We start from the raw sequence: 12,940 nt of genomic DNA, 5'->3' as shown, positions 1-12,940 counted from the left end.
TCCTTGTATCGTTACTACTGTACGCAAAATATCTTGGCTTTCGTCCAACCAAAATACACGAGTGCGTTATACATCGATAAAGTGGGGGACAATTTGTCCTGCTGGGCGATAAGGCCTCGGCAGTGCGTATGTACAATGGAATTAGACACTTATAAAATAGAGAGAGAAAGAGAGAGACTCTTTGGCGCGAAGCCCATCGCGTACACAATTATACGAGTTCGATTAATGGTATCCGCTCGTACCATGATTTTTTTTCTTATCTTTTTACTGTCTCGAGATCTGCATCCAACCGTTGATTCGATTTTTCACGTCACAAGCCTGGGGTAAGCCGATTTGAATTCAATCAGGCCTGCATACAGAGATCTAAATTCAGATCTTGATAGCAATAAAATATAATATGAGTTGATTTGCGAATTTTTTACGAAGCCTTACATCGCTTGAATTTCCTCTTATCTTTTTCTTTTTCTATCTTACTCGATATATCGGAAAAGAGCTTCTCTTTCTTTCTCTGTCAATCTGTGTCATCGAGCGAGTTAAATATCAGCTAGCAATATCGATTATCTATACGATTTTTATGTTTCGGGCAAAAACGATTCTCGTTTTATATGTACGTGGTCGCGAGCGATCAAAAAAGGTATTTCATCGTGTGTAGCACTTCTCGTAAGCGTATGCAAGCATTTATTTATGTGAAATAATAGGGAGCTTTGCGTCGCACACGAGCAAGACAATTGTCAAGTTTACATACTTGTACACGTTTCGCGATTATCGTTGGGCACAGAGAACGCACGGCTAGTTGATTAGTGAGAGGAAGGTAAAATTTACGATTAAAAATCGACTAATTCGTTTTGTCGGAACTTGCCTGGCTTCCGAGGCTCTCTGCCAGAATATCTCGTAATCGATCATCTTGATGGCCATCTTGAAAGGTATCCCAAGAGGTAGCAGCTCCAGCAGATGATCCCTATCGGCGCTTGAGACCAATTCGTTTAGTACCGGCCTGGCGAGCCAATTTCTCGCCAGAACTTTTAAGGCCAAAGTCTTTAAGCTGTCCGGCCGGCCTTGCGTGTCCCATTCCTCATCCTCCGAGCGCAGTGTACGATTCAACTCGTTCGGCAGCAGCTTCGTTTCCTCCGAACATCTAAATGCATGCAAATGGATTTTCCATTATCAAGCTCTTGTATTATCTATGAATGTGAGCGCAAAAGTGGGATGACTGAAAAAATTTATTACCTAAAAGCCTCGAAAGCGTGATCGGGTATAGTGTGGGGAATCCTCATGTTTGCTGGAAACTTTGATAATATCTACTTAATTGCATATTCTTGTTTATGTTTAGGAGTGTCCAGAGGGAGTCGTGCACGAAGATTCCTTCAAGGACATCTACGCCAAGTACTTTCCACACGGCAGTGAGTATAATGTCATCACAATTGCTAATCACCTGCGCGAATATTGCACATGATTAATTGTACAAATTATTTATGCAAACATAAAAAAATTTGATAAAATTGACTCTATTAATGATTTTTTCTATTAGGTCAATGTATCTCCTAAAAGTTAATATGCAGTTTTATAACAAAAATAATGCGTTTCATGTATTGTTGATTTTCGTGTTATTTCAGATTCCAGCATCTATGCTCACTATGTGTTCAAAGCATTCGACGTTAACTGTAGTGGTGCCATCAGTTTTAGGGTAAGACAATCATCCGATCACTTATATTGTTATAACATAAACCCAGAATTGTTTCCATCTCTCTGATTCATGTTTGAAAATACAATTTTTGAATCGTTAGATAAGAGGAACTTTTAATTGGGGACAACCCAAAAAGTGAATAATTTGTTGTGAAAAAAACAAATTTTATTATTTAAACTACCATTGTAAAACTTTTTTTGATTATACTTGGGATGAATGAGGTTGACTGACAAAATAGCCTCGAGTTATCTTTACAATATTATTTTCCTGCAGATACTGCACCAATGATTTACTTTCCTAAAACTTTTCGTAAATAGAGCGAATATTTTTCAAGCTAATAAAAACGATTTTAGTAACGTCTTTTTCTTTCATAATTCATGATGTTACTTTGTATGGCTTTATCCATTCCTTCTACTCGATTACTATAAAGAATCCAGTTGAAGAAGGTCAACCAGATAATTAATTAAATTGTTTCTTTAGTTACATAAAAAATAGTAAAAGATACATGGAAATGTGTGCAGGACCTTCTGGTAACGCTATCCACTCTATTGCGGGGGAGCATCTATGAAAAGCTCCGCTGGACGTTCAAGCTGTACGACATCAACGGCGATGGTTGCATATCGAAGGGCGAACTCGGTGAGATCATAAGCTCAGTGCACGAGCTCATGGGCCGAAAGCACCGCGAGACCGAGGAGCGACAGGCCCGCGAACAGCTCGAAAAAGTCTTCCGGAAACTCGACCTCAATCAGGACGGAGTCATCACCATCGAAGAATTCATGGAGAGCTGCCTCAAGGTTTGTAAGATGAACCGAAACAACTAGCAAAGCTCAATAAACGAATGAGCGATCGAATTATCTCGTTATCTTTCGTCGACAGGATGAAGTCATAACGCGATCTCTGCAAATGTTCGACAGCGATCTCTGATCTCCAGAGGACGGGATGGCCGCGAACTTGAGCGGCCGTCCCGGCAGCGCCCAGGACGATCTGCAGCAGCTTCAGCAGCACGCGGCCTCGACGTCGGTCGGTGTGATCCTGCCGAGCGCCGCGGCTGGCACCTCCGCCTCCGGCGCTACGATCGATCCAGCAGAGCTGCGCCGCAGAAACTTTCCCGCCGACGTGCTCTCGGCCACGGCGACCTGGTCGACTTTCTCGTCCTCGTCGCCGTCGCCACCGCCCTATCAAGAGCTTCGGCAGAGAGGTAACGCCGCCGGGGGTGGCGCCGCTGGCTCGGCTGGTGCGTCCGGTTCCGGAAACGCTCCTGGGACTTCCTCGTCGTTGTTGTGCTAGGAAAGCCTGCAGCTGAGCGCGGAATTCATGAACGAGTAAATTTTTATCCTCGCGGCCCATCTTTCATTCGCTCGACTTTTCACACGCAAATGTACGTTCGTATACAGCCGCATACGTAGCACTAGTGCAAGCAACCCTTATCTCGAATAAATCTTCTGGCCTTTTTATCACTTGTGTGCACCTTTGGAGTCGGCTATTCGGAAAAGAGGTTAACACTACGAGTTTGCGTGTGCGCGAGCTGTATTGCACGAAAACGAACGTCTTCCCACCCTGCCCTCCGCCTATTTCCATTTACATATACATATTACATGTGCAATGCTGCATTGGAAATTTTGGATTCCATCCAGCTGTTACACTCCTCCTGCCTCTCGCGTGCAGTGGTCCGTCTCGCTCGTACCAGCATGTGTAAACCATCCTTTTAGCCCTCGTGTGCGGTCAATAAATCGTTGAACAAGTAGATTTATTAATCTATAACATTTCTCAAAGGAAGTAGTATTGAGTGGAATTGAGCGAACGAAAAATGAGTTTCCAAAAAAGAGTGATAAATAAGATCTCAACTTGCGTGGATACGTAACATTGGCAACGAAGGAATCGTTTCCCCCGACTTTCTTCTTTTTATTACTACAAAAATGAATGAATAAATACACTCAAATCACATTAGTTGTACACATCCACGGACACGTACGTGCAAATCAAATACGTACGCCTATACATATAACATAGTCGATAAAGTGTATTTACATTGTTAAATAATAAACAATAATGTGCCAAAATACATGTCGTTCATAGGCGTATACGAATTAAAATATTATATTATATTATTATACATATGCGAGCTAAAGATTTTTTGAAGAATCAACTAGAACGTAATTACTGTCTGTATATCAACAACGCGAATCTCCCACAAAAAAGAAAGGCAAGAGCGAAAGTGAATACGCAAAGAATAATCAAAGAGAATAATTAATGACTTGATAGCAAAAATATACATAATCTATGTAGTCTTCGCGTGGCTGTGAATTCAAAGATCGTCCAGTTGTAGTAAAAACAAAGAAAACAAATGTTAAAGATGTGACACACATTCGTAATAAGTATCATGTATATATAAGACGATCTCATTTCGCTCGGCTTGAGGAAAAAAACACGACAAATCATTGAAAAAAATATAACGAACGAGAAGACGTGTAACGAACGAACAGGAAAAAAAATAAACAGAATCGGAGTAGTACACTTTTTTCTTCCAATCAAAGCGAATCGATTCGAGACTAATTATCTTTTACTGCGTACGTAACGGACGAACATAATAAAAACTTTTTTTTCATTTATAAGATATTTAAAAAAACGTCGTTTACATGATTGACAAATCTTATTCGATAAATTGAGAGCAAAATAAAAGAAAAAATGAGTACTCGAGTGCAATGTATGTATAGCGTGCAGCTTTGCTACGGGGAGTTGTCACGCATTTCATCTCTGTACTAACGCATAAGTACACGTACACTCTACACACTACACACACACACACACACACACATAGAAGAGCTATAAGGCTGATTCTACCGAAACATGATTTTTTCGAGTGCAAGTTTGTGTAAAATAATGTACAAATGTCATTTCTAAAGGCTAATTTAAAGGCTGAGCTACAGCTATCTTCTTTTTAGATTAAACTTGAAATTTTTTATGAAACAAAACTTTGTGTTTCACTAGTATGGAAATCGTTCTCAATTCATTGGCAAGTAGCTTCTCGTTTAAAATAATAATTTTTAACATTCCCTAAAAAAAAAACATGGTTTTTATAACCTTTCAGTGTCATAAAACCAAATTTTACGCACGGAGTGTAGAAAAAATCGCATGTAACTAGTAGGTAGGGAATATGATTAATCACTTGCTGCATAATATACTATACTTCCAAATGTTTTTGTTTCTGCACAAAACAACATTAAAAGTATAATAATAAACATATAATAATTATGCAAATTAAAAAAAAAATTAAACCCTCCAAAAGAAACGAAATTATTTCATTTTAAGGATGTGACTTTGAAAATGCCCAAAAAATGCTCACGTTTTATTTTTGTATATTAAAGTTTAACTAATTTTCGTACAAAATCACTACATGAATTCTAAAAAAATTACTTTGAAAGTACAAATCAATAAATCCTTATTTTTTGCTGACTCTTAAATTAAAACTTAACTGCTCTTTTTTGTAACCACTGCGAAAATATTCAAACACACACGCATGTGCAGCGCGAAAAAAAAACAAATTTGGGTTTTAGACAGGGGGGAGCGGCATTTTGCACTTTTATTCCTGTACCAATTGTAACAGACAGTAAATTATGATATTTTTACTGTAGAAGGAGATAGAATGTCACTCTATGAAAGCAGTGCTTTGAGACACTGGGGCAGGCAAATGGCGTGTTTTGGTAGAATCAACCAGGTGAGCATACATACTGTAACCAAATGAAAGATATGCATTCGTAGGTATGTGTCACCTTGTGCATGCATAAAAAAGCGAGAAAATGAGATAAGTGTAGACACCAAAGGATCATACGAATGCAAAGCTGTTCTCGTTATCACCGCACAGAATGAGTAAATATTATATGCGCGCTCAGGTTTTAATTCGCAAAACAGAGAAATAAGTAAAAATGTTTTCGTTTACTTTTTTACAATGAGTCTTATTGTTATTGTTATTGCTTTTATTTCGCGTTTCAAATTTAATTAAAAGCAAATACATAAAAAATACAAGAAAAGAATATAAACACTTTTTTAATTACAATCGTTGTGTTACTTAACATACAAAGCTTTCGATATTGCAATAGTTTTATTTAGTGTATTTTTACCTCTCTTCCTTTCGTGCGCGTTCATAGGTCGATATTCTAGAGAGTAAAACTTTCCGAGTGGGAAAAATGAATATTAAGCGATGCGAAAGAGTACTTATCGTTATCATTCAGTGAGTAATAATAATATAGACGAAATAAATATACAGTATACACGTATACACACATATATACACACGGTGTAGGTAATACTAACTACGTAATACAAGCGGATCAGTTTTGTAAAATTAGTCGTCAGGGTAGATAGTTGATTAAGAGACGTTAATTAATGATACTTACATTATTATGTATTACTAGTACCTATACATTTAATACGAAAAAAAGTTGTACGTCAAAAAAATAATTACGAACTGTTAAAGAACGTGAATAGTTATCATAAAATATATCATACATTATTTGCACACATCATTTTGTATACTTAAATTATATTAAATTGTGAAATATTTGTTAAGGACTTTGTGTCATTCCATATCAAATACATTTAGATTTTATCTCTTGTTGTATTTTATAAATTATGAATAATATTATGAATAATTGAAAAAATGTATATAATATCAGTATGAGTTGATGTGATCACAAGACAAAAAAATGTTGATTTTATGCATGAGAGCTAGGATTAAACTACATAAGGAATTTATAAATATTGTGTAAGGTTTAATTTAACGAAGAGAACGAAAATGCCGGTGACGATTAATAACACCAAAGCTAACTCAATTAACTTGAAGCTTTTACGCATGCTTTTTTTAGTAACTTGAATTAAAGAGAGAATATTGTCACATGAAAAAGTCTTTGTAAGCGTAAAATGTGTTTTAAAATGTTTCTACTCGATTTTTATCTTCTACCACTTTACGTATTTTTTCTCGTAACAAAATTATGTTCTTTCAGTTGACTACTCACCTAAAAATTTAACCTGCAAATTCTTTAGCAATCAAAATATACCAATCGAAGAAATTCGCAATTTGTTACTATTGTAAAAGTTAAATCTAAGCGTTTTTGTTAATTAATCTTTACTGATAAAAACTACTAATTTTAAAAACACGTTCGACTTAAACTGAGAAAGTTTCATGAAATTCAAGCTTTTCTGCAAACAGCAGTTGATGTATAAATTGTAACCCGCCTTGACAACGTGCGCGTTTCGATTAAACAGTCCACTTTTCTTTCATCTGGAATAAAGAAAACTTGAAGAAAATCAAAATTAATCAAAAACTCGAATTATTCTTAGTTATAGCACGATATTCAAAATAATGTTAATAGAAAACTTCGTTTATAGTGTAAGAAAAAGAAAATTATTCAAGTTCGGATTGTTTACTTAAAGCTCATAGGTACCGGATAACTCACGCAAATATATAATACGAATGCGTGCGAGAAAAAAACTTTAGTTTACAACGGCCCAACTTTTTGAAAGAGTGTAAAAAATATCTCTGGAAATTCAATAGTATATTACTGCCCTAGGCCGGGAAAAACAGAAAAGTCCCCAAAACACGTGAAATAAGCGACCGAGGCGAAGCTGAGGTCGATTATCACGTGCACTGGGGCTTTCTTTTTTCCCGGTATAGGTCGGTATGCTATTTTACATACCCCGTGGCCCGAAAATAGCAATATTCCATTTAACGCAGCGGCAGGAAAGTGTTAGTTTCGGGCCGCTAGTATGTAAAAAACTTTTCTTTACACCTTTAAGTTTCCGAGTTCGCTTTTTCTGGCACGTGAGCCGCACTGTACAACGTAATGGTATTACGGCAACAACAAAATCAAAATATAATATACACCAGAATAATAATTTCGAGATTTGATCGAAATAAACAGTAACTTTATGATGAATAATATTTCCGAATTAGTTTTACACAATGAAGAGTAATAAGACAAGGTGAACAATTACATTACGATGATTGTTAACAAGAAATTACAAGATTTTTAGTCAATTCATTGAAATAATGAGCACATACTTCTCATAATGATAAATATAGCGATGAAAAGTAAGAGGTTTAATTATGATGACATTTGTATTTGCGACTGATCATGACAGATACTACGAAAAATGAATAAAAAGTAAAAAATGAAATAAAGCGTCAAATTTCTGCACGATAGAGCGACATTTTTTCCAGTCGACTTTTTGCGATTATTACTAGGTCGTAAATGTAACTCGAGTGCGTTGTACTGTACGTATTGTAAGACTAATTGTAACATTGTCCCGAAAGATGTGTATAGTATAGCGGTCATTCATAATATTCCACGACCATCGCCATACGAAGACACCTAAATTGAAAGACGACGATTTTTCTAAAAAAATCCACACATTCACACGTTTTTTGAAAGGGTAAATTTAAATCTTTCTAATCAAACAAATACATATATATCGGATAGACTATCTTCACCGACTTTTTATATTTTTATCCACTGCTCTTTTATCAAACTGAAGATAATAATAATAATAAAAAATGTAATACGTATCATTGTTACTACGTAATCTTCTATTTAATGAGTAAAAATATGGCTGTAGAGGTTTCAGGCAATTAAAAAAATATTCGTCGCTTTGTAACTGCCAGCTTGGAGAGTAAAATAATGAAAATTTTGCTAAAAGAGAAACGAAATCCTGTGCTTTGTTTCTTCCCACTTTTTCATATCAATTAATTTTTTAAAACTATAAAATTATGGAATTATTACAATAAATATATTTGTTAAAAATTCTCTGCTCACAGGACAAAACCAATCGAGTCATCGATTTGCAAGTTCTCGAGGAAACTTGCACTACTTCTTTACTCTATTATAGCATTTTTTCAAATTCTAGCGACACCCAAATCAAAAAACCCATTGTCTCCGTTTGATTAAACTCGAAAAGTAGAAAACAGAGCATTGATTTCTTTTAATACACGTCCTCTTGATCTCACTTGAATTTCGCGCTAACACGTACATAAAGTGTAATGCTAAAATGCAAACTCGGCGTTTTCTTTACCATCAACGCATTCTCTTTTCTTCTTTTTTTTCAAAAGCGTGACATTAATTCAAGAGCAATTCATCATCTCATAAAAAACCGTTGAGGCGTACATGCAGACTAAAGTTGACCCCTTTCTTGTTAAGAAAAAAAAATGCTCCTTTATATATCGGCACATGGAATGACATAATTATTATTATGTCTATTATAAAATGTAACAAATACGTTGAGAAAAAAGACAACAAAAACAAAAAAATGATTGACGTGCGTTAAAGAAATTGTTGCTTGTGAGCGTGGTTGAACAGTTGATATTTATATTTAAAAGATATTTGTATTTGTGTGTGATTGTTGGACAAATTTGAATGCGATGCAATAAATAAAATTTTGCGGAACATAGAACAATTAAAAAAAAGGCGATTTCAGGAGAAAACTAGCACGTTACAGCTCTGCCTACGAAATAAACGTTAATTAATTAAAAATTCGTACTTGTAGTAATTGTTTTTTGGTAATTACTTCTTACAGGTAAGCCGATATAAAGCTTACGAATGATAAAATTCGAGGAAAAGTATAATACCCGGCACCACCCTCAGTGTAAAGTATTATGAAGTTTTTTTTCTTTTACTCATGAACAAACGAATTAACATTATAGTGGCGAAATTGTAAACATGCTAGTTTGGATTAAGAGCGTCGTTATATGATTTAACCCTTATAAGATCAAGTGGATTTATCAAATAAATGTTAATACGTGACATTCGACAACTACTTGATTTTTCTTCTTTCTCTCCAAGCATCCTTGCTAAAGTTAACAATATTTACAGTCTAGGGTAAACGATGGATCGTTTTCAGAGCCATTTTGACGTCTCAAAAGAGTCAAGTCCTTCGGCTCTGAGCCTCGCCAGCATGGGCCTGTAAATATCAGGCGCGAAGGGTAAAACCATACCACGTTGTTGGATTTCGCCTGTAAGTATTGCAAAAACGAGTGATTATCGTAACTGACTAACGTCGGACTAGGTCGAGCTCATCTCACCGTCAAGAATCATTTTGGTGGCTATGGCCGCGGGATATCCAACGGTGGTAGCCATGGCCGAGTGACCTTTAACGTCTCCATAAGTAACCATATTGACGGCACGCTCCTCGATTCTGTTGTCGGGCCAGCGAATGCTGACTTCGTGCCTGAGAATAATCAGATCCCTCTCGTTGGGCCCAAAAACAAGCTTCTTGGAGAGGAAATGGCTGAGAGTGTCCAAAGGCGTGTTGAGCTTCATCACGAGGTCCTCCTTGAGCAGACCCAGCTCCTCGATGGCCATGGCCCGCTGCTCGGAATTCAAGCGCTCGGCGAGCTTTTGCTTGAGATTCTCGTAGAATATGTCGTCGCTGGCGAGTCCGAGCAAGTTACAGACCATCGCACGCTGTGGGTTGACAAAATGCGCGTGAACGTCGCTCGACTGGAAACTTTTACTTCGAGGCTTACCCAAGTTATGTCGGGCCCGTTGGGATGCAAAGCGGGATGCGGATTCGGATCGATAAGGCCGAGCAGCTGAAGTCCCTGAACGGTGTCGGAGTAGCCTTGGAACCTGAGCGTACCCCTGAGGACCGTGTTGGCGTGCTGGATGCCGTAGAGGTCTTTGTACATGGTGCTGTCCCGGTTGGGGAATCCCTCGAGCGCGAAGCCCGGCAAGAAGTCGAGCTGTTGCACCGACGACATGAGATCGCCACCGCCGGATATCTCGACGACCTGACCGGCGTGAAAGTACTTGGCAGGCGACAGGGTGTTGAGCAGGACACCGCGCGGTGACCAGCTGAACTTGTACCTCAGCGGATTGCAGGAGCACTCGGGAGCCGGCAGACCACCGCACCAGGAGACAAAGGACTCGATGCGACCACCGGCTTGGCGCACGTCGTCGAACAACTCGAGAGCCAGCAGGTGATCGATTCCGGGATCGAGGCCAACCTCGTTCAAAATCGTAACTCCGGCCATTTCGGCTCTGCAAAGGATTCGGCTGCTGCAGATACGACCGGTGCAGAAATTAGCGACACGACGGATATACTCACTCGTCGTGCAAGGCCTTGACCTTGTCGTTGAGGTAGCTCGCGGTAACCAGATGCTTCCTGGCTCTGATGCAGCTCTCGGCGACGAGGTGGTGCAGCGTGTAGGGCAGCAGCGAGACGACGACGTCGGCCGCCTCGACCACGTCGTCCAGGGCCTCGGGCTTCTCCAGTACGTCGATGAAGACTGGCTCGACCCCCGAGTAGCGGTTGGCCAGAGCATCGGCCTCGTCCTTCAACTGCGAGCCGACGATTATGCGCAGGTTCTCGTCGCGGTGGAGGTACTCGACCAGGGGCGCCGACACGTAGCCGGCCCCGAGCACCAGCGCGGTCCGGCTCTTGGACTCGTGGCCGTTGTCCTTGTGCCTGCTCCGGCAATTCTGCGACCTCAGATCCTGAATGTACTGGAAGTTCGGGGTGAGCTCGCCGTTCGAGGCGATGATGGCCCCGTGGACGGCCGGCGTGAAGCTCACCTCCTCGAGGGGCTTCTTCGCGTCGGACTTGATGATGTCGAGGGCGAACGGGAAGAGCAAGTCGCCGAAAAAGTCGGTCGACTCTCTCGGCAGCTGCGTGGGNCAGCAGACGAATAGACGGCATTGAGTAAGCACTCTCATCGTAGAACACCTTATATCAAAACAGCGGAGCGGTGGCTGCAGTGAGCCCCTCAGCCCATTTGTAATAAAGCGAGTTTTGACTTTACATACTTCGTTTCTTATATATTATTGTGCTCAATCGACACTAGCAAATACTCACACTAGTAGTGACTTGTCATAAGCGTTCTTAACTATACTGCTGTCACGATACGGTAAATTATTCATATTATCAATTGTTGTGCTCTTTTATTACTCAAAATTTTAAATATCATGACCAATAGTCAATGAAACTTTTTAATCAGCTTTTCACTGAGAATTCTATTCATCCATTAAAGATATTGCACAAACTTGTTTATGTATAGTTGTTTATATCTACTATCAGCTTGTTCGATTCCATTTGTGTGTGTGTGTGTGTGTGTGTGTGTGTGTGTGTAAATAGTCTGCTCCGGCTTGGGTCTTGTGATACAGTTGTATCGTGAGCACGTATTCAAGCTAGGCTTTCAAGTAGTGTTAACTTTTTTGTCGCTCATCTTACTATTAAGTGAAACATTAGTTATATATTTTCAGAAAATTTGTGATTTACTAACTACTTATTTCCATTCAAATAATTTTGGACCATTTAAGGTGAATAAGGTGAAAGCTTATAAAATTTTACTTAAAAAACTTTCACAATGATGGTGCAAAAGGTAAATGAATTCATGCTATTGATTGTAATACTCAATCCATTTGCAGGAGCATATATGTATGATACTTATATTTTTTTTAGGAACAAAGTGAATTAAGTATATTCAAAGTAGTACTCATGCACTGTATTTACATCATAGCATTTCCTGTTATTGCTTTCTTTCTAAGCAAATTTTTACTGTCTAATGGTGAGTGAAATGAATTAATTAATAGTTCTTCTTTAAAAAAATTTTAAACCAATCTAAAAAAAATATTATGCATTCAATATATATAGGTATTTTTGGATTAAGTGCAGTTGCAAGTAACGTTTACGCAGCAGGAATTGCAATACTTGTCTTACATGTAGCGTTAGGAGCTTTCATATATAAAGCTTACACTGATTCTTCAGGTTCCACAAAGCCACAGTCCAAAGCAGATTGATCAAACTTTTTTTATTTGTATTTACTTAGATATAAAAATGCATCTAACTACTTTATTAAAATATTTTTAGAAATTATAGAAAAAAAATGTATCAAAAAGACAATAATTTTATTATTAGATAAGTTTTTTTATTGTTTTCTTACAATAAATTAATTTTTTTCTCCCAAGTATTTCACTGTGTATTTTTGGACATCATCTTTCCAAAACATAAAGTATAAAAATGAAGTTAATGTAAATACATATTGCAGCATACAAATAAAAACAACAAGAGCCAAAATTGATAAAATATTTCAAATTATTATTTGGATAATAATTGGTCTATTCCTAAATATTACCTCTCACATATGAGCAGCAAGTACATGCTAAATAGCATAATCATGTTCCAGCTGTTTAAATCGCGAAAATATGAGATATTTAATCATATCTGTTAATTTTGAATCATATTCACAATTCTTCAACTGCAAACTAT

The 12,940-nt window shown here is 38.0% G+C and overlaps 3 protein-coding genes across 5 annotated transcripts in view; 2 read left to right on the top strand and 1 right to left on the bottom strand.

Annotated features, from left to right (window-relative positions):
• The window catches only part of LOC106657972 (Kv channel-interacting protein 2), a 29,893-nt gene extending 27,243 nt beyond the window's left edge, over positions 1 to 2,650 (top strand). Inside the window, exons 3-6 of the mRNA XM_014379703.2 lie at positions 1,331 to 1,400; positions 1,614 to 1,684; positions 2,206 to 2,478; positions 2,561 to 2,650. Coding sequence (XP_014235189.1) covers positions 1,331 to 1,400; positions 1,614 to 1,684; positions 2,206 to 2,478; positions 2,561 to 2,608 — 462 coding nt within the window. The 3' untranslated portion in view covers positions 2,609 to 2,650. The remainder of the gene's footprint in view (positions 1 to 1,330; positions 1,401 to 1,613; positions 1,685 to 2,205; positions 2,479 to 2,560) is intronic.
• Positions 2,651 to 9,022: 6,372 nt separating this feature from the next.
• Positions 9,023 to 11,388, bottom strand: LOC111694081 (alpha-aminoadipic semialdehyde synthase, mitochondrial-like). The gene is made up of 4 exons (XM_023460790.1): positions 10,781 to 11,388; positions 10,200 to 10,713; positions 9,756 to 10,137; positions 9,023 to 9,686 (listed from the first exon to the last, which is right to left on the bottom strand). The coding sequence occupies exons 1-4, from the start codon at positions 11,386 to 11,388 to the stop codon at positions 9,571 to 9,573; spliced, it is 1,620 nt and encodes a 539-aa protein (XP_023316558.1). The 3' UTR covers positions 9,023 to 9,570.
• On the top strand, positions 11,385 to 12,541 carry LOC111693215 (vacuolar ATPase assembly integral membrane protein VMA21 homolog). Of its 3 annotated transcripts, none has more exons than XM_023460836.1 (4): positions 11,385 to 11,579; positions 11,992 to 12,053; positions 12,134 to 12,239; positions 12,326 to 12,541. In XM_023460836.1, the coding sequence occupies exons 2-4, from the start codon at positions 12,039 to 12,041 to the stop codon at positions 12,469 to 12,471; spliced, it is 267 nt and encodes an 88-aa protein (XP_023316604.1). In that variant the 5' UTR covers positions 11,385 to 11,579; positions 11,992 to 12,038; the 3' UTR covers positions 12,472 to 12,541. The 3 variants fall into 3 exon arrangements, with proteins under 3 accessions (XP_023316604.1, XP_023316603.1, XP_023316602.1); XM_023460835.1 differs by having other exon boundaries at positions 11,935 to 12,053; XM_023460834.1 differs by lacking the exon at positions 11,385 to 11,579 and having other exon boundaries at positions 11,805 to 12,053.
• Positions 12,542 to 12,940: the final 399 nt, after the last annotated feature.

Source organism: Trichogramma pretiosum, unplaced genomic scaffold (assembly GCF_000599845.2).
Source record: "Trichogramma pretiosum strain Unisexual culture from Peru unplaced genomic scaffold, Tpre_2.0 scaffold6, whole genome shotgun sequence".
Classification (NCBI taxonomy): domain Eukaryota; kingdom Metazoa; phylum Arthropoda; class Insecta; order Hymenoptera; family Trichogrammatidae; genus Trichogramma; species Trichogramma pretiosum.
Note: the sequence above shows the minus strand (reverse complement) of the source record. Positions and strands in the feature narration are given on the sequence as shown.